The sequence below is a fragment of the Carcharhinus amblyrhynchos genome, chromosome 12, assembly GCF_965287045.1.
Source record: "Carcharhinus amblyrhynchos chromosome 12, sCarAmb.v2.hapA, whole genome shotgun sequence".
Lineage (NCBI taxonomy): Eukaryota > Metazoa > Chordata > Chondrichthyes > Carcharhiniformes > Carcharhinidae > Carcharhinus > Carcharhinus amblyrhynchos.
The window spans coordinates 35,009,457-35,021,787 of record NC_137335.1 but is presented as its reverse complement, the minus strand read 5'-3'; the positions used below and the strand labels follow the sequence as shown (position 1 = coordinate 35,021,787).

The following is a 12,331-nucleotide window of genomic DNA, read 5'->3' as shown; positions in this document are numbered from 1 at the left end:
AAAAACATTTATTACAATTATATTAAAAAGGGGATCAACAGCAATGTGGCTCCCAGAGAAACTGATACCAGTGATATTACCAATAGAAGAACAGAAATGGCAGACATCCTGGACTGTGTTTTGTGACAGTACTTTAAGTAAAGGAAGGGGTTAACATGCCAGACATACAAGGAAACTAATATAGAATCATAGTCAGGCACTCACTCAAGTTAATGTCAGCAAAATAATTGCAATTCAAAAAATCATGACTATAAATGTGACAAATCCCAAGAATTCTACGATCTATGATTTTAAAGGATGTAGGTGAAAACATTGCACATGCTTGAACTATAATCTTTCAGAGTTCATGTGATTTGGGAACCATTCGTTTAGGTTGGAATAATGCCCTTGCTGCTCCACTATTTCAGGAAAGTAGAGAGAGAAAACAGGAAATGATAGTCCAGTTAGCCTAACATCTGTTGTTGGGAAATGACTAGAGTCTACCATTAAGGGTAGGGTAACTGGATCCCTTAAATTTTTTCAGCTGATCAAGAGAATCAATATGTATTTGCCTGATGAATCAGACTGAATTTTTGAAGAAGTGATTAAAGTACAGGGGAATGTCTTTGGATATCATTTAGATGGACCTCCAGAAGGTATTGCATTAGAGACCATTAGATATTGATGAAGCTTGTGGAATTGAAGGCAAATTATTGGTCTGGTTAGGAAATTGGCTGAGTAGCCAAAGAAAAGAGATAATAGAGAGATACATAATTGGTAGATCATGACTTGTGCTGTCCTTTATGGGTTTGTACTCATCTATTAACTGTATTTATTAATGACTTTCATGCTGGGATTGAAAGCCGCATAGTCTAATCTTCTGATAATGTAAAGATAGGCAGTAATGTAAACAGTGAACATGGAAGCATAAAATTATAAAGATATATTGATAAATTAAGTCAATAGATAAAACTATGGCAAGTAGATTTCAATATAAGCAAGTGTGAGGTCATCCACAAAGGACACAAGAAGGATAGAATGGGATACTTTCTAAGTGGTGAAATGGCCCAAAGAAACTTGAGGGTCCAGATACACTTTCTTAAAACGTCATGAACAGACACAGAAAATAATCAAAAAGGCTAATGGAGGCCTGGCCTTTATATCTAGACAATTAGAATACAAGTGGATAGAAATCATGGGTGAAATTTCTCGGCTTTGTCACGGCTATGATGGGACCGGAAAATGTGATGATTTATTCAAAAGTTCATTGACTTTGGTGAGACCACAATTTCCCTGCAAGATTCAGTCCCATGCTTCAGCTATACAAAGACTTGATTAAATCACACTTGGAGGAATGTGTGCTGTTCTGGGCACTACACCTCAGGAAGGATATATTGGCCTTGGAGAAAGTGTAAGTAGATTTATCATAATGATACCTGGACACAAAAAGTTATATTATGAGGAGAGATTATTAAAATTGGATTGTATTCCCTGGAATTTAAGAGGTGAAGTGGTGATTTGTTCGAAATGTTCAAGATATTAACGATTAGAGTTAGAATGGTTAGGGAGAATGTTGCTTGAGGAGTCTTGGATTAGGGGGCATATTCTAGAATCTAGTCCAACATTAGTAGTGCTCTGTCCTGTCGTGGACTCAAAGGAGCAGGTAGCATTCTTTCCAGCAGATTCAGATGTGAGATTCTGGCCATTAAGTTTATTGATTATTGATATCTCTGGCCTTTTCTTTCATCTAACAAAATGGTTCATGTCTACAATCAGCTTACCAGGAAGGGAAGGAAAATTGATGCTAAGTGAATGTGCACCAAGTGCACGTACATACAGAAAGCTTGCTGCCAAGTGCATGTACAGGGTGTGCTGGCCTGTTTATTCCTGCCTCAATTTTTTCAACATTTCAACACGATGCACCCATGGGTCGCAACCCTTACTTTGAAATACATTGTTCTAGACATTAGAGCTTGACCTCTAAGGAGTGCAATTTGGAAGTTTTTCTACACACAAAGGGTGGGAGAAGTTTGGAATTCTCGTCAGCAAATTACAACTTTTAAACTGAGTTTTCTGTTAATTAAAGCTATTGAGAGATATCGACTGTTACATAGAGATACATTATAGATCAGCCATGATTATTATTTTACTTGCCAACCTTTATGGAATCTTTTGAGTTCTTTGTAATTCTAGTAGAAATATTCACCTCAAAGAAATGTAACTGTTCCTACAGACCATTAATATTCAATAAAACTGAGTATAGACTTCCTTTGGACTGGCACTATTAAATATAGATTTCTGTAATTAAAGGCATTGATGAATAGGGAGCAAAGGATGGTTTATGGAGATAGGTCACAGATCACCCATCATTATCTCAAACACCTTTCTCGAACTTGCCCCAGAGTTATCTCACTGCTTGTCTGACATCCAATTTTGGATTAGCAGATATTTCCTCCAATTAAACATTGGCAAGACCACAGCAGTAACCTTTATCCCTGCCACAACTCCATTCCCTCTGAATCTTCAGCTGCCTAGGTCCCAAGTTCAGAAATTCAGTTCATAAACCTCTCTGTCTTGGTCTCCTTAAAAATTACAAGCTTTTGACCACTTGGCCTAATATGTCTCTATGGTTCAGTGTCAAACTTCATCTGATAATGCAACTGTGAAGCACCTGGAGAGGTTTTATTAGGTTGAGGACACTATTTAGTTGTTGCAATTCTTAGAACCACTGATCCCATAAGGGAAATTATTAGTATCAGATATTTTTCCTATTTAGACAAGTTTAAAGTAAAAAAAAGTGATCAGGGTGGAAGGATTAACCATGTCCCTTTCATCCAATTTAATGCATTAGCCTTGCAATGGGCCTTCAAGGGAAATGGTAAGTTTTTGAGAGGAGACTTGAGCTGCAGCTTTTGTTCAGAAGAAGAAAAATCCATCCTCTTCTGTTTACTGCCCCAAAATTTCAAAAGAAATCCAGGCCAAGGCCTTTTCATGCCTATAATGTAACACCCTGATTTAACAGAAAAATAAGCAGCTTAAAGAAAAACTTTAGCTTAAAATGAACACAAAACCACTATCTCCTGGATCCAAGGTCAATAACTGTTCAAACAGACTATCCACAGTTCAGAGAGACTGAAGACAAGTCCACTGGGTGAATATTGCCAGTACAAAAGGAAGACAATACTAGAATTACAAAGAACTCAAAAGATCCCATAAAAGTTGGCAAGTAAAATGGCTGATGATTTTGTTTACATTTTTATTAAAAAGATGTAACAGAGGTGAAAGAAGCCACAAATTGGTAGTTGGCAGTGATAGCATAATAATGTTTAATTTTTTTTTAGAGGTGACATTTAAAATAGATTAACATCAGTGTTAAAAAAGCAGAAAAAGGAATACCGTATGGGTATGTTAATCATTCAAGATACATAACCAACAGTAATTACTGGGCTGTATTTCAAATGTGTTACTGCAGGACAATAACATCGAAGGTGGACAGGCAAACGTGGCTGGGACAAGCTTGGAGGAAGAGTATTTAAGCAACATGCTTTAAGCTAGTGTTGTCCAATACATTACATTAGCCACTAGTCATGTGACTAATTGTGAATGCAGATGTAGATATTTTATTTCTGACTGCCAAATAAAAAGTTGTAGACTGTCAGTGGACATATGGCTTCAATACCCTGTTGCACATACATGAGTATTCCAATTTTTTGTGCATTTATTTGTAAAATTATAAGACAAAAGGCAAGCGTAAGTATTTTTGATCATTGTAGATGCTTTACTTCCTATGTCACTAAATAATGACAGACATTTATGAGGGAAATAAGCACATGAAATACATTAACCTGTATGATGTGAGTTTATGCAAAGTTTTAATCTCTTAAAATCAGTCTGCGTGTCTGAATTGGTATCACCATAATCACACAAGGTTAGTGAGCAATTTCAACACCACTTTAAGCAACATGTTTCCATCTTGTAACCTCCTACCATAGATTATTCTTTAATCCATATAAGCAGGAATATGGTGGTTTCAGATATGCAATACCAGCAAGCCAAGTAGTTGCCACTATGACCCCCAGCAGTGTACTGCTTCCGATTTCAGCCCTGTCATTGTAGATAAGTATTGAGTGGAAGTCATGGTGAAAAACAAATGAAAAACAAATCAGTGTGTATTGCTGACCCTTCCTATCTGGCTTTTGTGATGAATTGAGAACAGTATTGCCAGAGGCCTAGTCATATGTCACTTGCCCACTCAATCTCAGCTGATATATTTGACTCAGGCAGCAGCTCACAAAATCATATTCCAGATGTTTAATACTTTTTTTGCATTTTTTTGGAAAGTCAATGAACCTGGTATTTTGCACAGAGATATTGGTAAACATTCTGGATGTGTTCTCTGTTTATCCATCTCTGCTATCATATTCCATTGTTTATCACCTATCATTGTTCATCATTTTTGTCATCCATCCAACTTACAGGTAGCTTCAACTTATTCTCAAAAATCAATTAAGAATATATTGTGTATCCTATAAAAATAAAATTGAGTTGGAGGGAAGAACTACAAAAGAAAATAGACATGTTGCTTTTCTATTTTGGGACTTGCATGTAAAAACATAGCTTTCTCACTTTTCCTGAAATTAATTCAAGACTGTCGATACATTGCTACCAGCTATAAGGAATGCTTCATTTACAAAGAGGCAGATACCAGAAGATGTGACTATCATTGGTGTGACAACATGTGGGTGCATTACAGTACAAGATATCCAGAGTAACAAAACATACCATTCCTTATTTGATATTACAAAAGCAGAATGTCCATATGTCAAAATACTGCACTTGCCAGCAAAACGTTTCTTAATTAAAGGGAGAGAGAGAATACACCAAAATCACTGAATTAAGAAGGTCTTGGGTTCCTGTTGTTTTCTGCTTAATTCTGACACATTACAAAATGATGCCTCATGTTTTCAGAATCTGAAATGGTGCTGACTTAAAGCACCATTGAACTGATGGTCACAGACTCACTAAATAACACACGGAGTGAACTACATCCTTGATTGCTGTGTTTCCATTAATGAATACATCAAAAAGAAATTAAATTAAAGTATCCCTAAACAGACGAGCAAACATGCAGTCAAAACATACACTGCCACAAGGGCCTTGTCAGAATCTTGCAGCACTGTAAAAATCAATGACATTTCTTCCTAAAGTTATAATAGCAGGTGAATTCTGTATTTGCACCTAAAGGATTGTTACACAGAGTAGGCCCAATTATTTAACCTATTGGATAGAGTGGATCTAAAAAAAAGGTTAGAAAATGGTGACTTTCCAATCAATTAATTTCCAATCTCACATGGGAGTGTAGTTTATTTTCTAAGCTTTGATTTTAGATTTTTTTTACTATTCATGTAGGTTCCAGTGACACATAATTCAATCTGTAATTCAAATTCCCCCTTTTGATTGAAGGCATGGAGCTGCTGAATAAAATTGTGCAAAACGCACCATGGTCTCCTTACGTGACTGTGTTGGGTGGAAACGTTCTGCTTAAAATGGCTTACCTTCTTGTAGTCAAAAATAATCAGGATGGAAACAAAACCTATTTCATGAGTATATTTTTAAACCTTTATTTAATGCTGCACATTCCATTTTATAAGTAGAATCGAGACAGTGGGCTCTGAAGACTGATCCCTCTGGGAAATCCAGCCTTCGTTCCAGTGCTACTTTCCCTACTCAATGATGCAATCTGGGCAATTGACGTCAGGTGCCAGTAAACCCACAAAACCCAACACGAAAGGGCGTAGAATAGATGTTCAGAACAATGCCTGGTCTCTACGAGGTTATTGGTCACATAGCCTTTCCCTTGTACATTAATCGATGATAATGATCAGTTTGAGACTGAAGGTGTGACCGCTCTGCCCCATGAAGTTGCACAAAGCTTGGAGCATCTCCATGCTCACATCACTCATTGGCATCAAGGCACAGACACATTCCTGTGCACAGCTTACAGCATTGGCACTCACTGGCTATTTACAAATGCACCTTGTGGAGAGCACCCTTACCTTGATCATTCGCGCTGAAAGATGGCGAGGTCTCTGGGACCGGAGATCCTTCAAGAGTTTTTCGTTTTTTCGACATCGGAGAGATGTTTCCAGCTATTATGTGTGTGAGAGTGTGCGCGTTGCTTTATTTGATGTTCTCCCTATTCTTGAGCAGTGGCTGGCCGAGGTGCGAGTGGAGATTGGACAGGGATTGTCAGAGGCTTGGTGCCGAGCAGGAGGAGGCAGCGAGTCCCAGAGAAATGGCCCAGGGCTGGAGCTCAGTGACCGAGCCAGTGCGATCCTCTCTCCTTCCCTTCCCACAGCGTGCACCTTCCACCGGAGGGCTCGCTGCTCAGCCCCCGGGAGGGAGCTCTTGTCTTTCCCTTCTCACCTCTTGTCCTGAAACTTCATGGTGTTGTGAACGGGATGAAAAGACTCTCGCGTCTTTCCCAGGAACAGAGGAGGAGGAGGGAACACTGTTAGTGCGGATCCCAGCTCATGCATCACGTGTGCCCAAGATTACTTCCAAATAGTCTTTTGCGTAAAAGTCTGCTGCCACTTTCCTCCTGTGGGCAGGGGGATGTGAGTGCCACTCACTCCTCACTCACTCATTCACCCCTCACTCAGCCCTCACTCACTCATTCACTCCTCACTCACTCCTCTTATTCACTCACTCAGCCCTCACTCACTCATCCATCCCTCACTTACTCACTCACCCATCCCTCATTCACTCACCCTTCATTCACTCACTCAGTCACCGCTGACGCAATCACCCCTCACTCAATCGCCCCTCCACTCAATCACCCCTCATTCACTCACTCGCCCCTCACTCACTCAATCACTCCTCACTCAATCACCTCTCACTCACCCCTCACACTCCTTGCTCAATCGCTCACTCACTCAGCCCTCACTCGTCACTCACACCCCTCAGTCACTCCGTCAGTCATGCACTCACTCACGCCTCACTCACTCCCTCATTCATTCATTCCTCATTCACTCACGCCTTACTCTCTCTTCATTCACTTCTCACTCACTCACTGCAGTTTCACTCCTCATTTACTACTCTCTCCTCACTCACTCACTTCTCCCTCACTCACTACAGCTTCAATACTGGGAATTGAACACCAAGGGTGACAGACACAAGCAGCCACAATCCATGGACTGATTTGCGATGTGTGAAGTTGCTCAGTCACCCAGCTCCTGTGAGGAAGCTGGGAAGAGGATGAACGGTCAGTCCACATTGTGAGCCTTGCTGATTGTCCAGCAAGCATCTTGTTCACACATTGTTGAGGGATTTGGACTCTAAACTGCAGAGTGTGGTCAGCCACACGGCGCCGGGCACAGCCCGGGTCTTCTCATTTCTGAGGTTCGGTTATTTCGCAAGAAAGTCTTCGAAACTTGCTTCGCCCCCTTGGCAAAGACTTGCTCGGATTTTCTGCAGTTCCACAGACATTTGCATTTAGCTGCAGTCTACACCGCTCCACATGCTCCAACTCCTTTAAAACCAGACGGCCAGTGATCGCTCGGTTGCAGAATTTAACAAACAATATTGTGTGGACATTCACACGTCCGGACCTTGGACGGTCTCTCTCCAGCTTCAAACGCTGTGGAAGTAAGAGATTTGTCCTCAGCTTGCTGTGCAGTCCCACATCCGTTTCCTTAGGCGCGCAGATTATATAGATTTTGAAGTTTAATTAATCATTCCCATTAACCGAGCCGCGAGAAGTTTGTATTTTTTTGTATCAGTCGGTGGCCTCGCTGAGATGCTGTCTGCCAGAGCAGACAAGTTCCAGCAGACTGACAGCAGTTGTACACCACACTCACGTCCAACCGACAGGCATTGACGTTTCTACCTCCACTCTTAATGGCATCGAGACCACAATTAAAATGATAAGACGCTTCCGACGCAATTGCTATCGGGACTGGATCTCAGTCAACAGACTAGAACTGAGCTTTTTTTCCCCTAATTGTTCTGTGATTAATTAAAAACAGTGAAATGCTAACAAGACAACTGCACACAGCCCAGAGCGGGGGTTAACAAGTACTTGTTGCAGCAGAAAATAACCCACAAATGTATAGATATATATATACTCCCAAAACAATAGGTCACTTGCATAATTCCGTGTTACTGTTTTGTGAATTAGCCTTCCCCTTTCCATGTGTATGAAAACACTGTGAAAAAACTGACTCCCATTTGAAATACCCCAGGTTATCAATCAGCCCCCCTCAGTCCCGTATCTAGTCAATTACAGAAATCGCTGCAAATTCTCAGCAGGTCTGGGCAACAGCTGAGGGGAGAGGAGTTCAGGTCTCAGGTCAATGGCCTTTCATATGAACTCAGATCCTGAGACAGAAATCATTCAGATCTTGGTCATGGTTTTTGCCTTGTGTGTCAAAAGGCAGCAGAAAGGGTCGCTCTGTGATCAGCTCATGTGTTTGTGCGTTTCCTCTTTCAGAGGGTGTCCAATTCAATGTTTCTCTTCTAAAGCGGAGTTTAATATCTGAATGAAAACAAGAATGCAGTCGCGCAGGGAAAATCGGTGCCTAACCGAGGAGTCCTTTCCAGCGGAGTTAGCTTGCGTGAATGCAATGCGGAGCTGTTCTGGTGAATCAACGGGAGCTGCAATTGAAAGCGTTAACACACAACTCCTCGCACATACGGCAGGGTTGGCCGGGGGGGGGGGGGGGGGCAAGGGTCACATCGCTCGCGTGCACAACACAAATGGGGCTCTTCACGATATTTACTGCCATTCTTATCGATATACTTATTGGCGACACAATAAAATGACCCTGTAAGATTAATCTCTATCGAATTTGTCTACACGATTTGCCTTTTACACATTCTGGATCAATCTGCTATCAGCAGCAGAGGGGAATGGCTCCTAAAACTAAATGTGGAAGGGGAGCAAATTCTGATTTTTTTACGTTTCCCCCAAGGTTGCTGAAGCTCAGAAGATGCTCCCCCCCCCCCCCCCCCCCAACCCCCTCTGTATTGATGAGCTGCTCACTGCTTTTTCTAAACCAAACATTCAGGTTTGGGAGAGCAGCAGTTGACGTCAAAGCTATTGACGTCAATGCTCTGGCTTTGACACAAGAAGCTTTTTTTTCACTGAGACCCTAATGGAATTATAAAAAAAATCATCCCCTTCTGGCAATCATAGAGAGAGGGAAAAAATACAAGAGAAGAAACAGGGAAAATGGATTACATTTAAAATGTTCTTTTATCGAGCATGGTATTCCGAAAATATTCAGTTAAATAATACTTTAAGAATGGTGTTGCCTCCCCCGCTTTGTTTTAGTATGAATCAATGTGTTGTTTTCTTCCCCCACCGGTTTGCAGACTCCTTCCTCAAGCTGACCATCATGGGTCAATTGTCCTCTGTGTGTGAGACATAATTCATTCTCTGGAGTTCTGCCACACGGACATTTGGGACAGAACGGGGTGTCTCACATATCATCTTAGCATTTGCATAATTTTAAAATGTGCTGCCAAAAAGCTAACCCAAGATTTTGCAATGTTTTAAAGCCATTCCTCCGGAATGTAAGTGAAATTTGGATGGTGTATTTTTTGTGCCACTATCAGAAAGCATTCGCAGTTTATACATGCACATGTATTTAGCACAGGTCTTATCCGAGGTAAAGTGTGGGGGGGTTATGCATCTCCTGCGCCGAGATGCTTTGGGTTTAAATGTGAATAAGTAACATTCTAGCTGCAGTTATTTGGAAATGACATTTGCCCGCATGTTTCAGGTCGGTGGCAGGCGCATTAGCTGTTGTCACGTGCATGCTGAAGTTTTATATAGATCAGGGCACAACAGATTTATGTAAACGCTTGTTGCGTGACATTATTCAGAAAACGCGCTCAAGAGGATACAGTAATGTCCATGAGTTTACTGTGCGGGTTATTTATACAATTCAACCACCCAGGTGCGTAGTACGCCAAACAGCAAGTAGGGGAAATTTAGGTTAACCGGAGTATTGATGTTTCTGGCCTGAGATTCTGTTTGTTTTGCAATTATCCAAGATAATAATACATTAGCCCCAATAATTATACTATCGTGGTTTGCAGGAATGAATTGGAACGCTGTTAGCGCCAGAGAGAACAAATCTCTCTTGTTTTTCCAATTCATAGCAGAAAGTATGCATGATTGAGTTTGTGCATCCTGGCTGGCTACAGTATTTTTTACTGTTTGACCTACTCCACATTAGTTGGTTAGGGGGTGTTAGGAGGGAGCGGGGGCTGAGAAAGATAAACCTCATTGTAAGATTTAATCTGTGTTAACCATGGTGATGATTTTTGCGGAACCTGCAGCTTTGAAGCGATCATCCATCTGCCAGTAAAGATCCCTAAAGGCGGTCCAGAAGGATGTTCACTGGTAAGTGACATCTCTTCAGGGATTCCAGTCTGTTCTCTGGAGGGTTGACCAGATCCCGAGTTACTTCCCAGTGAACGGTGCGGGCCATACAATGGAAGGGGAACTGACAAAGAAACAAAATCAGACAAAATAATAAAAAGAGCAAGGAGTGATTTACATGAGATTTTGAAAAGTGTATCTCTTCAAAGAAAATGTTTGATGATAAGCATCATATCTATCCTTTTCTCTAAAAGATACACTAGGTAGGAGTAGTATAGCTACAACAATGTCCCAGTGGCTCCAAAGCCCCAAGTATATATGGTCAATCTGTCAATTCCTCCCATCATATTTTATATTGCTGAATTCCAGTCTATAAATTCAAAGTGACAAAAGAATGAACATTTATTAATACCTTTAATTGAAATTGACATGTAAAAGTCTGGAGAAAAGGGAAAGTTACACTCTTGAAAGATTAGCATGGAACCTATGGAAGTAGGGGTGATTGCTTAGGAATCCCTGAAACATCTGAGGAAAATCTAATGTCATGAACTAGATCTCTTGACTATCAGGGTTAGAAAGTCACTATTACCACCACCTACAACTGACAGTACACTTAGTGATCCTGCACAGCTTCAACACTGGTGACAATGTGGAAAACTGTTCAGATATATCTCATCCACAAAAAGCAGGACAAATCCAATTCAGTCAATTAGTGCCCCATGAGTCTACTCTCAATCATCAGCAAAGTGATGGAAGGTGTCATTGATCATGCTATCAAGTGGCACTTATACAACAATTACCTACTTACTAATACTCAATGTGGGATCCACCAGGGTCTCTTGGCTCCTGACCTCACTATAACCTTGATGTAAACATGGACAAATAGCTGAATTCAAGTGGTGATGCGAGAATGAATGATCTTGACATCAGGGCAGCATTTGATGGAGTGTGGCATCAAACTACCTAGCAAAACTAAATTCAGTGGGAATCAGGGGGAAATTCTCCTTATTTAGTGTCATAGCTAGCACAAAGAAAGATGGTTTTGGATGTTGGAAGCAAATCATTTCAGACTCTGAAAGGCACTGCAGGAGTTCCTGAGTCAGAGGCCCAGCCATATTCAAATTCTGATTGTTGACCTTCCTTGCATCATTAGATCAGAAGTGGGGATTTTCACTGATGATTGCATGATGTTTAGCACCATTTGAAGTTTCTCAGGTATTGAAGCAATTCATGTTCTTATGCAGCAAGACTTTGGCAAACAACATTTAGCCTTGGACTGATAAGTGGATGTAGCTACAGCAGAAGAACTGTAGCAGATCAAGAGAGTGGATCACCATCCTTTTCTCAAGAGCCATTAGAGATAGACAACAAGTATAGCAACGTTCATATCCCATGAAAGTTTTTTTTAAAATTATCTTTTGCTTTAACCCTAATAAACCACACCAGGATGGTTAATGAACACTATCAATAAATTTTTTTTGGCACAGAACTACATAAGGATAGACAACTAAAAGATTGACCACAAAGATAGGTTTTAAAGAACAACTTAAAAAAGAGGGGTAGAGAGGTGAAGAGATTTAGAAAGGAAATTCCAAAGTTAGGGTCAAGGCAAAAGAAAAGTGGTTGCCAATGATGAAGTAATTAAATTCTGGGAAGAGCATGAGGTGGAATTGAAGGGATTCAAACATATCAAAGGTTTGTATGGTTGGAGGAAACTAGAGAAAGGGCCATGGAAGGATTTGAATACAAAGATAAGGAATATAAAATTGAGATGGTGTCAGATGAAGACCCAATGAAGGTTAGCAAGCACATGGTAAGATTGGTGGATGGGATTTGGAGTGAGCGAAGATGTGGAGACCAGAGTTTTCAATCAGTGCAGCTGACAGATAGGAGGCCAGCCTATCTGTTCCAATGCATGTGGAACAGTCAAGACTATAAATATCAAGATCGTCATTTCAGCAG

The 12,331-nt window shown here is 40.7% G+C and overlaps 1 protein-coding gene across 4 annotated transcripts in view; it reads right to left on the bottom strand.

Annotated features, from left to right (window-relative positions):
- pde10a (phosphodiesterase 10A) overlaps positions 1–6,290 on the bottom strand; it is a 455,060-nt gene extending 448,770 nt beyond the window's left edge. For 3 of the 4 annotated variants that reach the window (XM_080200357.1, XM_080200352.1, XM_080200353.1), the window contains exon 1: positions 6,036–6,290. In XM_080200357.1, the coding sequence (XP_080056483.1) occupies positions 6,036–6,111 (76 nt within the window). In that variant the 5' untranslated portion in view covers positions 6,112–6,290. The remainder of the gene's footprint in view (positions 1–6,035) is intronic. The other variant, XM_080200356.1, reaches the window with a different exon arrangement.
- Between the last annotated feature and the right edge of the window lie 6,041 nt (positions 6,291–12,331).